General features: G+C 37.9%; 1 protein-coding gene across 5 annotated transcripts in view; it reads right to left on the minus strand.

Annotated features, from left to right (window-relative positions):
• The window catches only part of CLCN3 (chloride voltage-gated channel 3), a 63,942-nt gene that overhangs the window by 38,893 nt on the left and 9,352 nt on the right, over positions 1-15,697 (minus strand). For 2 of the 5 annotated variants that reach the window (XM_030493296.1, XM_030493300.1), the window contains exons 2-3: positions 15,336-15,426; positions 12,625-12,800 (exon numbers count right to left, since the gene is read on the minus strand). The exons of 1 other annotated variant lie outside the window; for it this stretch is intronic. In XM_030493296.1, the coding sequence (XP_030349156.1) occupies positions 12,625-12,784 (160 nt within the window). In that variant the 5' untranslated portion in view covers positions 12,785-12,800; positions 15,336-15,426. The remainder of the gene's footprint in view (positions 1-12,624; positions 12,801-15,335; positions 15,427-15,697) is intronic. 2 more of the 5 variants (XM_030493301.1, XM_030493297.1) reach the window with 1 other exon arrangement.

The following is a 15,697-nucleotide window of genomic DNA, read 5'->3' on the forward strand; positions in this document are numbered from 1 at the left end:
CAGGAGTCCACCTAATATTAAATTACAACTCTTCCAAGGTCACTGCCTATAGACTAGCTGCCAAATACAGTCCTTTGTCTAGTCTTAAAAAGCAGAAATAATTTTCCCTTCTCAATTATCAGTAGCTTTTGTTCTCATTATTCATAACCCCTACCACTGTGTATATTCCCTTTCCTACAACACCATGAAAGGTGGGTGGTTGTTTCAGAGGGAGGGTGTAAGCAAGAGACAGATACTATGTATGCTAACCTAACCTAGATAAGCCAGCCTTTAAAAAACCAAACAAACAAAACTCAAACAAACAAACAAACATACAATTTAATCTTTCCAACTTTATCTTTTTCTACCTGGTCTGAAATAGTGTCTGACTTTATCTGTCCGACAATTTTATATTTAAAATGGTATGTCAGTTACTTCTGCTGTTAAGTTCAGCAAATTCCACAATTGTAGTTAGTGAAATGGTGTCTCTAGTTAACGATGTCTTTTGGGTATTATGGAGTACATAACATCATGAACACTTGCTTTAAGGCCTAAACTTAGTTTTACAATAGCCTCATTTCAATGACTGAGAATCCCTTAAAACGGCCAATTTAGTACACAGAAGAGCTCTTGCCCAAACAGCATGTTTGTACAGCAGTTTCCTTACAAGAAGATTTCATCACAGTAATTATAGACTAAGACCTCAATCCCAAAAATCCTCCATGGCCAAATAACTTCACACATCTGAGTGCTCCCATTGTTCTGAACAGGCACATACTATTGTTAACCATCACTTACCTGCATCTATCTTGACATACAAGGACTTTAAGTCCATTGCTCTAAAAATATCATAATATATATGGGTGACACACCTTTAAAGCATACTAAGAATGAGGAAAGATACCTTAATCCTCCCTGCACACCTTATCTTTTCTTTTTTAGGGAGAGAGAAGAAACACGTTCAAAGTATCTGAAAACTGCGCTTGCAGCCCAGAAAGCCAACCGTATCCTGGGCTGCATCAAAAGAAGCGTGACCAGCAGGTCGAAGGAGGTGATCCTGCCCCTCTGCTCTGCTCTCGTGAGACCTCACTTGGAGTACTGCGTACAGTTCTGGTGTCCTCAACATAAAAAGGACATGGAGCTGTTGGAGCAAGTCCAGAGGAGGGCCACAAGGATGATCAGGGGGCTGGAGCACCTCCCGTATGAAGACAGGCTGAGAGAGTTGGGGCTGTTCAGCCTGGAGAAGAGAAGGCTGCGTGGAGACCTCATAGCAGCCTTCCAGTATCTGAAGGGGGTCTATAAGGATGCTGGAGAGGGACTCTTCCTTAGGTTCTGTAGTGGTAGGACAAGGGGTAATGGCTTCAAACTTAAACAGGGGAAGTTTAGACTAGATATAAGGAAGAAGTTCTTTACAGTGAGGGTGGTGAAGCACTGGAATGGGTTGCCCAGGGAGGTTGTGCATGCTCCATCCCTGGTGGTGTTCAAGGCCAGGTTGGACGGAGCCTTGGGCCACATGGTTTAGTGCGAGGTGTCCCTCCCCATGGCAGGGGGGTCGGAACTAGATGATCTTAAGGTCCTTTCCAACCCTTACCATTCTATGATTCTATGAAAACATAAGAACAAGTTAGAGGTCAGACAAAACAGATACAGCTAGGCAAAGAAAGGTGTCCTGAGGTGACAGAACAAGACCAGTAAAAACTGGAGTATCACAGAGGTGTAACAGCCTGCTTATCCAAGGTTGGAGGGAAGACCTTAATTCTGAAGTGTTATTCCACCATTTCATACTAAAAAGCAAGCTAGGTTTAAGGAAGACAGCCAAGCACCTTGTTACATACAAATGAAACGTATTCTCTCAATTCGCTCAATTACTTGGTTTATTTCGGTGACTATGTAGTTTCAGTCCACCAGGTAGTGAAAATTAAAATTGTGTCTTTTATGAAATTCCAAATGCAAGACAGGATGCTGAATGATTTCATTTAACAAGAGATGTCAAAAATGCATCTGATAATTACAAATGTTAGCATGACTGATGCAAAAAGACTTTGGCGTCTCTTAACTGTCATTTTTCTTTCCTATTACTATTCAAAACTAAAGCTTCTCCTTCAGCAGAGCTAGAAGATAATGTTCTCTTGAAAAACGCTAAATAATAGAGCACTCCTCAAAACAGGTACCAACCATTCTGAACAGAATTTAACTCCTATGCACCCACAATTGAATGTTGGGCATGGAAGCATCCATTTACAAGTATACACAAAGTGTCTCAAAACCTACTATGTCCCATTCCTTTTCCTTCCATTCCCTTTCTTTCCAGCTTTACTCTCCTGCCTTTTCTTTTCAAATTTCTTTCATTTATCCTTTTCTCACTCCATGCAGCCAAAATTAAGCCCAGGTCTAATCCCTCTACCATCTCAACACCTTTTCTTAACTTGTCTCAGTTTACTAATCTTGCACCTCTTCTCTCAGACATGGTCCAGGATGAAATAACTCAAAGATGCAATCACAGAAAAGGGAAGGAAAAGAAAAAAAAGAAAAAAAAAAAAAAGAGAGGAGAAAACCAAGTTTAGTTACACACAGCTTCAACCTAATGCACAGTAAAAAAAAAAAAGATGAAAAATTCAATCTTACATTACAGAGTCCCACATTTCATTCATTCATCAACATTATAAAGAACTCTGTGCTTGATCAGTGGTGTTGGTAACAGGCTCCCAGCTCTGTATCAGACTGTATACAGAAGACTCCATTAAGCCGTTTCTGTTGCCACCTCATCAAAAGCCTCAATAAAGCAGACAGACAATGGCAGGAAAAATTTCAGACCAAATACAATGTAAAAGCAGAAGTAAACAAATTTATAGCATATGGTGTTGAGTAGTTCAAGGTGGCTGGGATTTAAACAAAACAGGAGTCAAAAAACCCCAGAAGAATGCGCGTAACAGTAATACACAATACGATTCTTTCTCTATTTGCATTTTATTCTATAGAAAAAAAATTTCTTAATCACAGTTTCCTTTTTCATAATTGTTTGTTTCCCACAAATTAGTTAGTTAATTTTGCTCACAATCATTTCACCCAGCAGAAAATGCTTTATTCCAGGATCCCGACTAATAAGCTTGCTTCTTCACTGGCCAACCATGGGTTCTTGAATTATGCTGCTACAGTATTGTGTAACTTCCAGTGGTGCTTTTACTCACTGCACAGACACTGAAGATGGTAACTGAAGTCAAACCCAACCAGCCAACAGAATGCAGCAGAGCAGGTCATGCAGCTGCAAGCATGTTGTGTAATCAATTCTAGGACTGACTTCCCCACAGCGTGGCTGAAACTTCCCTGTGAATCAATAAAATAGGAGTAAAGGCTCCCCACTGCCATGCAAAACTGTAGGGCAGGAGAAGAAGGAAATAAACAGAAGAGGAAATAATGAAATCATGATGCAACACTAACCCCTAAGATCAAAAATAAACTGAAAAAACCCCCAAGCCTTTGGTCTCTAAAGACTGCTTTGGCATCTCAGCCCAAAACACTGATGGCAAGAGTACTCTCTTCAGTTGACTTTTTGCTTCTTTCTGGGGTTGTCCATCATGCTCTTCTTGATCTATAACCCAATGATACTGGAAGAAAATCCTTGATATCCACAAACTACATATAGCTATCAGCTGTGAGAGGTGTGTGGTGGGTTGTTTTCTTTATCCCCCTTTTATTTTTCTGTAATTGATCAGCTTTACAGAGACATTAAAAATATCTACTGTTATAGTACTAATCATGTACTAATCAGAAAGAAAAAGCAGGCTAGTTTCTGCAAACAAGTTGCTTTCTCTGATTCTTTAAGAGCCTCTTAACTACTTTCTATCTTTTTTCTGTTCTTTTCCTTTACAGGGCAGGCTTTTACTAAGAAAGTAGTCCTGCTGCTTTTTCACCTTTACATACCTGTCCTTTCCTTGTTATCTGCTGAAACTCTAGTTATAACTCACCAACAGGAAGATTTGGCATCCTTAGCAGGAAGCGATCCTGGCTTACTTAGCAGCTTTCCTAAAGTTTACTTCTCCCTTTTCTAGGACTAGTCACTATTCTGCTAATGACAGTATTCTCTTTTTCCTCTTACCTAAACGCATATAAGGAAATGGGTTTTATCTGCCAGACTACCTTTATTCTGTTTTAGGACTGTTTATTTTCAGCCACTATTTCCAACTTGCCGTTCAAAGTACGTGCAGAAGATAAAATTACAGCACCAACATGTATTCCTCCCTAGACATGCCATATATATTAAGCTTACTTTCTATCCTCAAGAATATTACATCTTCTCCATATAAGCTGTGTGAACATAGTGCCAACAGCAATACAGCATGTTGTTAATACATAATACTATACTATGCCAGGCATATTTGAATTCCATGAAACTATGAGCTTCGTACTAAGCAGGGGTCAGAATAAGACTTGCTATTCTATTTCCATGACATCTCCATATTCCAAATACTGTGTGAAGTTCTGATCCCTTCCCTTAGTTATAGACATCAGAAAAGGTTGAGAAAGGGGCAGTGAAAAGGATCCAAAGCATGAGAAAGCTGCAAGGTTCAACTGAGCAAACCTGAAGTCCTTAGCCTAGAAAGGAGATAACTAAGAAGGGAAAAAAACAAGTAGCAATAGAAAACAAATTTTCACCACCTGTTCCAGTAACAGAGCTCTAAAGATAGTTATTGTTTTAGAGGATCAAGACCTCTACAAGCGGCAAGGGTAAGGACAACAAATTTTTGTTAATGAGTATACATTATATACAGGTATAACAAAACACAAGCTATAAATAACTTAATACCTCACACTGGTCATTAATAAATATACCTGCTTACTGACTTGCTGCAATTAAACCATTGCTCTGAAACTTGAGATTGTAATCCATGATTCTCTCCTCTTAGAAGTGGGAGAGGGTCTACCACCTTTCAGTGACAGCCCCATGCTATCTGTATGTTAATCCTTGTTAGTTTGTACCCACAAACAGCCAATGCATGACACGCCTTATCAGACTTACCAGACTCTGCATTTGGCAAGACCATCAAGTCATCCTAGTTTCAGGTCACCCTGTCCTAGTTTCATATGAAACCTTTTTGTATCAACAGCAGTTTCATTGCAGTAAACTAGTAATACCCCCTAAAACCCGTAGTATCAGCAGAGAGATTTTTCACAGCTGCAACTATCAACAACAGCCAAAGAAAAAAAAAAGAAAGCTTAAGCTTTTATTCTGCACAAGGGTGAGTGACAAGGAAGTCCATGTGTCAGTCCATGCTAACACAGAGCGTTAGCCTAGCCAGGACTCTGGCAGTTAGAGCTGTTCTCAGTAGTATTTATATCTGAATTTAGGTTCAAAATAAAGAAAAGGCGGTTCACATAAAACGTAGCTAAGCTGTTCGAGCTTGCCAAAGGATAGCGCGGGTGCCAAAGAATTTCTTCAATAAAAAGTCAGTGGAAGAAAAAGCCACTGATAAGGACTAAAACTCTAAAAACCACACTTGGTTGAGAGAGACCCTCAGCCATACAAACCTGCTATACAAGCACTCATATGCCTATCACATACTCTGTTCTTACCCTTCCTTAGGCACTGACTTTTCACCCCTGTCAGAGACAGGATGCTGAGCTAGGTGGATTTGTGGTTTGACCCAGTACAGCTGTTCTTGTGTTCCAGGGACATCATGATATCCTCTTCCAGAATATCATCTTTGTTTAATCCAAGCAGATGAAAAGCTTTCACTTTACCATGCTGGTAAGCGAGAATATTCTCAAAGGTAGAAAACAAGTGTGTAGCCTGACATCAGTTTGGTTAAAATCATACCTGCCTCCTTTGGCTGACTTGAGAAAACAAATCAAAGGTAAAATGAATAAACGAAATATTTATTAAAACTGTAGTGAAAATTGTTTATTTAGTACCTGGAGACTTTACATATTAAATTATTTTATTGTATGAGTCAGACTCTTCTTTCTACATACCTATACATATGCCATGCCATCACACTTCCTCGGCGTTCATCCCTTCATCTTACGCTATTCATACACTGTGCCTGGGAGAAGGACATACTTAGAACACTAAACCAGGCTGTCAAGTTGATGATAACTGCCTCAGCAGCATCTGTTAACAAAGCTAGTATGCTTTAAGCACTTCAGCAACGCTGCAGAAGGAAACCAATGAGATTATATAATGTCAGAAAAATGGAACGAATAAATTACTAGTAGTACGATTCATCTTCTTCCTGAGCAGCTGGCTGAAAATGCACATGCTTGTGTGTTTTGGAAAATGATGAAACCTAATTCTGTAAATAAAACTTTGGCAGGAAAGACTGGTGAGACCAATCAAGGACTATAGGTTAAATTCTAAAACCAACACAGTTCCCATATAAATAAGTTGTCAAAGAACTGACCATGGCATTTGTGGGAAATTGAAATGGTCAGTATTTGTTTAAGAGGACAAGAAACAAACTGGTTACTAAAATTCTACGTACATGCTGCCATAATTTCTGTCCCTCAAAGTCTAATGGCACACCAACCACAATCTGAAGGCCCAGACTAACACTGTAACACCATTACAGACTGTTCAACAAAAACAACATCCAGTGAATTTACATTTTGGACAATAGTTATGTTGGTTTTGTTTCTTTGTTTTTAAATATATCAGAGTTCGGGAAAATCACTATCCCGATAAACAGGTAAGATGCAAAAGACATTTCAAACACCTGCAACTCGCTCATTCAATAATGACATCTAATAATCAAAATAAAACTTTTTTTCCCCTTAACCTAAGAATCTTCTAGTGATTTTTTTTTTTCCCCCTGCAGGAATTTTGAAATCCTTGAAGGAAGAACTTTGTTAATTAGCCCAGTTATCCACGTAGACATAATGTATAACAACTTGTGTTCCAAATAGACGGACAAAATTAACTTCACGCATTACTAATAAAAAAAGTAAAAGCAAACGTGGTTCTGTATTGTTACATATCCTGTGTTCAGGTGCATTAGTAGTATGGAGCACAGGCAAAGTGTCTGCAGCTATACAATCCAACAGGAAAAAGTAAATTATAACCAGTTACTGACAACTTAACTAGTCAAAATAAACTAGCTGTGCCTCATGATTGCCCTTGTGATCGGAGCAAGTCATGTTATTTTATGCTTCAATTTGTATGGCATCATTTGAGAGCAAATATATTCCTCACTTAAGAAGAACAGTAAGCCCTTTAATGCAAATATTCCTAACCTGGAAAATAGAGGGTATGTAACTTAGGAAGAGATATATCGAACTGTCATAAGGCTGCTCAGCCAAGTCAGTTTTATACCATATGCATGGAAAACACAAACACCACCAATGGTGCAAAATGATTTTGAAGACCCTTCTTTGTATCAGCTGCGGAGAACAGGAAGAATCCGTTAATGCAATTTCCACACATAAAGAATATAACAGGAACTTCAGTTCTTTATGCAGGAAATAAGTTATTCTGTTCTTTTCTTTGTATTCTTTCTTTTCTTTACAACCAGTGATAGCTAAATAGAAACAAGCATACATGCGAAAGGACATTCATGTACTGTTGGAAAAGATAACTCTCTAGATATTGCTTGAACAATTAACCTCTCCTGTGGTACGAATTTCTTGATTATATAGAACCACCCCCACTTGCTAAAAATTACATTCTGTTCCCCAAATAATAGCATAATATTAGTTCACTATATTGTGAACTAATACATGTATTGTTAATGTCAGTATTTAGGGCACTGAAGATTGCCTGGTTTGGTCTCTCACTTTAGGCAAAGGACTTCAACTCCTGGATAAGGCCAGTTTAGGACTGCTACAGTGTTTCACACCATGACCTGTTGGCATAGTCTTTTTTTTGGTGGCACTGCTATCACTACAAGGAGATAGTAGCGGCTGTAGCAGCAGATTTTGAATTACCAATTTACAGGTTGTCATATTAAGGTTAACTATTGCCAATTTTATGTTAACACCATATGCGAGACTGTAAACTGTCTCCACACTGAAGTCACAATATAAGCAACTAAGCTCCTTCGACTGAAGCAGGAATCGCTATAGTATTGAAAAGAACTCCAAGCACATGCAGGACTCAGACTCCCACAGGCAGATCAAAGTACCTTGAGATGTAAACACCAGTGAGATCATTTGTTTGCAAACCATTCTTCCTGCAAACACAGTTTTATCATATGATTTCAGTCAGTGCCCTGAAAAATTTGCAGTCTAACAACATTACAAAATCTACCTCCTGCTGAGCTTGCCCTACACTTACATAAAATAGTGAACACCGATGCAGTCCTCTCTCACATCCCATAAACAGCCCTCAATCTTGAGTAAAATTACCAAGACCTCTCAGTTTCACCTCACTAGTTGGCTAATCCTGAGCCGTAAAAGGAAGAAGTTTTAACTTTTGAAGAGACTTGTTACAATCTTCAAGCCCAGTCAACAGCCTAGAATTGTGTGTCTCAAACTTCAGAGACAGGCACAAGAAGACAATACTGAGAGAAAAAAAAATGGATTATACATTTCATCTTCCTATTCATATTCCCCAGTTAAAATATTCATCTGATAATGTATGTCAATTCTGGAGATTTCAGTTCTGTTTAGAAGGAATTCTTTTTTTCCTCTGTTAAAGTGATGGAAAACAATGAACTATCCTAGTGTTACTAATTTTTAAAAGCTAAATAGTAGAGATCTTCTATAAAATTTAAACCTATCAATATTAGCTTACATGACTTAACTATTAAAGAACTGATAGCTCTTCAATGGTAAGCATAACATGTTTAAATAGACCTAGCAAGAAGCAGGGCAAACAGTCTAAAAATAAAACATAGATAAGCCACCATGAAAGTGATCTCCACGTTGCATGCATAGAAGTACATTGCGTGTACAAGCATTGGTAAGATGTCCTTCCTACAAAGAGGCAGATACTTCTCTTACCAGTATACTGTCACCATACTTCTCATTAGACAGCACTTTAACAAGAAAAAACACTGACTTATGTACCACGAAGAAATTAGCTTGGATAAGCAGCAAAAGCAAGTTTTGATCAAAGCTGACAGGTAGTATCCCTTCCAGGCAGGGCTTTGGTGCAAACCATTCAAGCCTCCACATGTATAGCAGTTTAATTATTTAGCATGTTAACACACACACTACAGTCAAAGGATTTACAATTTCATTATACCTATTCGTTCTCCATAATGCTGCCACTAAAAGTCTGGAATTCATGCAAAGAAAACAGCTATTGGAGAATATAACACACATATGATATACTATATATATAATTATACACATTTATATATGTATTTAGTATATAATATTACATACTCACAATTTCTGTATTCTCATATGACACAATAAAGGAAAGTCACATACATGCTTTCAGATAGTGTCAAGAGAAACAAGATTGTTGTACAGCATTGTTTTTTAAGATAAGGGTGAATCCTCCACATGCAACTCCACAAAACACCTTAAATTGCTAATCAGAGGTGACTAAAAACGCAAATCTCTATCAACTAAATATTAAAGATACCTAAAAGTCTACATAAGACTTTCTGAAGACCATTTTTAGTTAACAGTCACTTGTTTGGCCCCATATAGTATCAAGGACTTTCCCACAGAAGATAAGTAGCATACATATCATTAGTGTTCTTTCCCAATGTTATCCCATTTACGCATGTTTTCAACAGAAGGCATATTCACCATTGAGTAATAGCCTCAATGGCTTTGTAAGCCTCAGTTAAGTACTTAAGTACGAGTGGTAATGTGAATGGCAGTACTGTGCTGGCTTCATAGAACTGCTGTCCTGACAGCCAAGGGACTTAGGAAGCCTACTGAAAAAAGCAGACTCCTTCCGTTAATCTACTGCCCTCTGAATGAGGGGGAAAGACAACAATTACTTTAGAAATTCCATATTGTTCGCTTTTTATCTGCATAATATATGTGCAGTTTATGGTTCAATTTTCACTAGCAAAAAAAAAAAAAAGAAGAAAAAAAAAATTTCTTAATCCTTCATTTTCTCCTCATTGCATGGTCTCTTTTAAAAAAAAAAACAAAACCAAACAACAAAAAAAAAAAAAAACCCAAACAAAAAACCAAAAACCAACAACTGTAATTCTATATTTTATTACATAAACTGTAAAAATACAGTGAATATTATTGTCCATGGCAACTTAACCAGATTGGGTAAGTTCGTCTGTGCTCATTTGTACTCCAACCTTATATTCTGCAGCCATGCAGCTTTCAGTTTAACTACATCATTTCCACAATCATTTTAAGTACAGATACATTAATGTCATTTTTCTTCATGTTGCTAAGAAACCAGGCTTACAAACTCTTCCAGTCCTACAGACTTAAAAACCACAAACTATATGTTTAACCAAGGCTCTTGATTTTGGCAGGGTTCACCAGCTAATGCACACAGCTAGACCTAATGCCTCTGCATTCACATCACGCTCTGGAGGGCCTGCAGTGTTGAGAAGCTGGGAAGATGGACCTGGAAGATGGGATCATCCAGTTACTGTGATGGTCTGCCCTCCCTCAGGAGGTGGGACAGATTCTGTATAGTGAATTCATTTGTACTTAGGCTCAACAGAACAAAATACATTAATAAAGAGATGATTAAAGGATATGAGTATTTTAATAATAATTACAACAAACAAACAAAACAAACAGTTGATGCTAAGTAATAGAGGACTGTAAAAAGGACACATGCAGTCCAACAAGAAAGTGCTTGGTCCTGTCAATAAAATTTGCTGATTTAAAAACACATAAGAAGAAACACCTTACATATGTGGAAACCTAAGGAATGAGAAACACAGCTGTTCACCTCTTACGTGTAAGTTTATTTAAAACTTTTTTTGGAATTATGTTCTTACCACCTTGAAATAAAAATTCACACCAGATTCTGAGCTACTGCTAAGATATTTACTATGATTTACAAGATTTACTATGATTTACAAGAAAATATTTTCCATGCATACAGACATGTGAACCACCGTTCACTCAAAATCTTAGGGCTTATTACTATTGCTGCCTCTTATCAAGTGACCAGAATTGGAGCAAATAAAACATTAGCAAACAATTCGGCTCCAGGAAAAAAGCCTACATCTTAAATATTTATGTTCTAGTGCACATTCTAATACTTGAGCGTAACAATGAGAGAGGGGCTGCTGGCATGTGCAGCAATTAGCATTGCTTTTGGCAGTGCAAACAAAACCACCACCTCGTCTGTTTGGACTCAACTTACGGAACTAATTTCACAAGAAGGGCCAGAAACTATTTATTTTATTCCAAATTTATTTCTCCTTCAAGCTTGAAGTGATGGAGAGGATTTATATAAATGATAACCAGAGTAGCTTCAGACTTCCAGTACAGGTTGCAAATACTATGTTAGACAAGCAAGGCAGTCACTTTATTAGAGATGCCAGATATTCAGAACAAAATATTACACATGGAAGCCAGTTGATCACTTAGTAATTTCCAAATTATTAAATGCTTGACTTCATCATGCTGGTGTTCTCTAAGCAATTTGGCAGAAGGCATTTTTATGTAGATTTAAGGTGTCCTTGCTCTTGATACCTGTATTGGTATACAGGTTAAATAACTGCACATTCAAGATATATCTATTTAGATAGAAGGAATAGAGACAAGAAGGATGCTTACAATGATACGACGCAACTATCTAGTACAATGCCAACATCCAATTGCTAAGTACAGCGAAGGGAAAATGCATGAAGGAAGAGACCCTGCATAGAAGGAAGGCAACTGAATGTTAATGGGGGAGGAAAGGGTGATAAAAAGGAAAGCTCAAGATACTGAGTTTCATTTTAAACAAAATAAGAGGAAGTGACAAGAGTATATATTTACCCAAGTTTACTGTCTTGAGCAGAAATTAGTATCTTTCTCTTCTTCTGTTCCCCTCTTGGACCATTGCTAAGAAAATGTTAATGCTTTCACTCCATTAACTGTTTTGTTAATTAACAAAAAAAAAAACCCAAACAAAAAAACAAACCCAAAACAAACCCCAAAAAAGACAAGGAGGAAGAGCTTCCCAGTCCTTTGTCCTTTGTATTACTTTTCAGTGCATTTATCAGTGCTCACAGTAGAAAGTTTTCTTTGCAACCTTTCACCTAGTTTTAAGTTCAACTCATATGGTGTTATCTGTTGTTTTAACATCACCTCTAAAGAGTTTTGCCTCTGTTTTACAGATCTGAAGCTGAATCAAGTTGAAACAGATTTATCTCTAGAAGAAGTAATGATTTAAAGAAACTGACAATTTCTGCCCCAAAGAAATATTTAAGACAGTGAGACTTCCAAAACCCTGCTGCACCAAAGAATAGACAGGTAGCTGCAGAACAGCCATCCTTCCCCTACTTGACAGCAGGTTTGTCATTTGCCAGAAATTAGTATCTGCCTTGTATCAGAAGTCATCCCATACAATGTAACTATTAGGCAAGCACACTGAAAAATGTCCAGCCACTGTCAGTGTTAAAGCATCCCTCTGAAGGACAGATTAGGTAAAGAGAAACATTAGTAAGTAATGATAAAGGGTTGGTTTTGTTTATTAAAAACAAACAAAAAAACCAAACCCCACAAAACCACAAAAAGAGAAACAGAGAAAATTTTAAGCTGAAATGAACACTAACTTACCGATCGATGCATCACCATCCAAGAGGTTGTCATCTTCCGAAGTCTGAAAGTCCATAATTACACCTGCTCCATCTAAAAGCTCCTCATCGCTGCTTGCACTAGTTATACTGTTGTAACTGTTTCGATAGTAGCCTCTATGAAACAGCTGTTCAGACTCCATTTAGCTGCTTTATAACCTATACAAAGAAAATTAGTTATTTTCTATTTGAATATGCAGAAAGGATTGAGAAGTCTCTATCAAATAAAACAAAAGTTTATTTCATGCTTTGAGGGAAAAATAGTAAGGTCACAATAGTAAAAGTTACAAAAAACACAGCAGTAATACAGAACATCTTATATAGAGAACATTCTACACAAATCTTTAGTAATTTTTTACTCCATGATGCTTCCTTATCCCCCTCCTTGGGTTCTCCTTAGCTCAATGTTATCAACGCAAAAGTATTTCAGTTTCAGTATTACTGATTTCTTGTTATATTTGATGCATACTGAGGGCATGGCTAAAGTCTGCTTAGTCTTTAATTACTGTACCAAGTTTGGAAGTCACATACAGTTTTTTCATCTAATAAAGACATTTACCTGTAATAGTCTCAGCAGAAATATTTATTGGAGTATAAAGTTGGAACATTGTAAATGTCTTTTCTCAAAAGAAGATCCAATTTTCTTTATATTAAACTCTACAGTTAATCTTACTGCAAACCTGCTATTCAGAATAAGCGAAATAACTCTCCCTTTGGATGTCTTTTAAATCACTTTAAATAAATGTCACAGCAGTGGATTACAGATATGAAATCCTCCAATAACTGAGAAAATGCTTTCAGAGTGGGCTACAGCAGAAGGGAAAGTTTCATCAATTAGTAATTGACAAACAAACCCAACAGACTGTCCAAGCCATAACAAGCATATCGTGAAGAATCCCTGCATCATGTCTCCACAAACATGATTCCACATGCCAACTCCTCTGGCACACACATGCCTCCACTTACACAACAGGCACGACACTACAGGCCTTCTCTTGTTTCGAAACACTACATGTATCCTGCTGCAGAAATATTGCGGCTGACAGACCTCTCCAACAATCAAGAAAAAGTTGTAACACAGAATGGTTTGGGTTGGAAGGTTCCTTAAAGATCATCTAATTCCAACCTCCCAGCCGCAGGCAGGGACACCTTCCACTAGAACAGGTTGCTCTAAGCCCTGTCCAACCTGGCCTTTAACACTGCCAGTGTCTCACCACCCTCACAGTTAAAGACCTTCTTCCTAGCATCTAATTCAAATCTCCCCTCTTTCAGTTTAAAGCCATTCCCCCTTGCCCTGTCACCATATGCCTTTGTAAAAAGCCCCTTACCACCTCTTTTGTAGGTCTCCTTTAGGTACTGGAAGGCTGCTAGAAGGTCTGTCTGGAGCCTTCTACCAAAACCATTCATTTTGAGGACCCTAACCAAGATTATTAAGAACTGTACGTTCATTCTCTGCATTCCCAGAAAGTACCCCAACTGCTTCATACCTGACACGATGTTACACCACCTTACAACAGTATGCAGCAATGGCAGGAATGCAGGAAACTAAGACCATGAGAATATTAACTGTTCAAAAAGCTTCATATAGGACTAGAAGTTTACTTCTTGAGAGCATGTCAGTCACCGATCTGTACAGCACTACCTGCTAATAATGGGGGGGACGACGCAGCTTACATCAACATACAACAAATTTCCCTGTATGCCTTTAGGAAGAGGGTTTGTTTAACAAACTAGGACACAACATTAGGAGTGCACTCTCTTCAGCTGCATAAAACATTCACGATAATTTAAAGTGTATGCTCATGCGACCTTAAGATATTGTAAGCAGGTGAGAGATCTGCCTCACTTGAGTGAAGGAAATGGAGTGATGTGGACACAAAGAGTAGACTCCTACTCAGAAACAGACTGTTGAGAACAGTGATAGTAAATAAAAGGAAGCGCCAGGAAAATGCTTTTTCTATGGCTATAACAGGCAGAAGAGAACCAGTATCGTTCCCGATCCACTCTGGTGCAGATTATCCTTTGTGGATACTGGAACAGCGCACTCATAAGAGAGAACCTGCCCAAATGCTTATGGAGTAGTGAAGAGAGAACTAAGTAGCCAACTAAGTAGCCATTTTATGTCAGATTCATTCCACAGATTCCCTGCCCTATCCAAACAGGCACTAAAAGGCAAAAGTGGGGAAAGATGGAAGTTATGCAAGAGAAATTGCAAACGGGGAAAAAAGGTACTGGCTGAATGCTAGCCAAACTCAATACCCTGAAAAAGCAAACCAAGAGTCTTACACCAGATTCCCAACAAACACTACTTACAGTAAATATTTAAGTAATAAACCTTTTCTTCCCCCCCCAACCTATGCTACATAAACATTCAAGAGACGTTACAAAGGATTAATGAGAACATTAAAGATATTACCTTTAACTTTTTTCTGCCAAGTATCATAGTTCTGATACAGCGTCCAGTTCAGACACCTCAGAAAACCAACTCAAAAATGCTTCAGATTATATTTGGGGAAATAAATAAATAAATAAACCCAAACAAATCCAAACATATTGAAGTAACGCGCTGTAAGAATTAAAAAAGAAAATCTAAGCAATATTCAGGAAGCTCTGGAAAAAGGGAAGGAATCTGACTAAACTCACATACCCAAATCTTCTATGAAAAGACTGTGAAGTGAAAAAGGCACAACGAACCTGCCACGCTTCCCTTACTTAGGTATTTCCAGGATGTCCTGACCCCTCAAAACTCTTCTACATAAGCGAGTTAACAGAGAAGCCTCTGGCACTAAACAAAAGTAAAAAAAAAAAAACAACACAAAAAACCCACAAAACACAAACACACCCACACCAAAAACAAAACAACCCCACAAACCTAAAGAACAGGCAGCTAAAGCAGCATGTTATGACTGTTACCTGTTACGACTAGGTAAAGGGAAGAAATAAGCATAAGCATACAGGTATATCAAATTGTGAAAGATATAATTAAATACAGTGCAGGCAGGAACTACATTGGTAAAGGAGAATGGCACAGAAACAGCTACTTAAATAGCAGAGAA

The sequence above is a fragment of the Strigops habroptila genome, chromosome 7, assembly GCF_004027225.2.
Source record: "Strigops habroptila isolate Jane chromosome 7, bStrHab1.2.pri, whole genome shotgun sequence".
NCBI lineage: Eukaryota > Metazoa > Chordata > Aves > Psittaciformes > Psittacidae > Strigops > Strigops habroptila.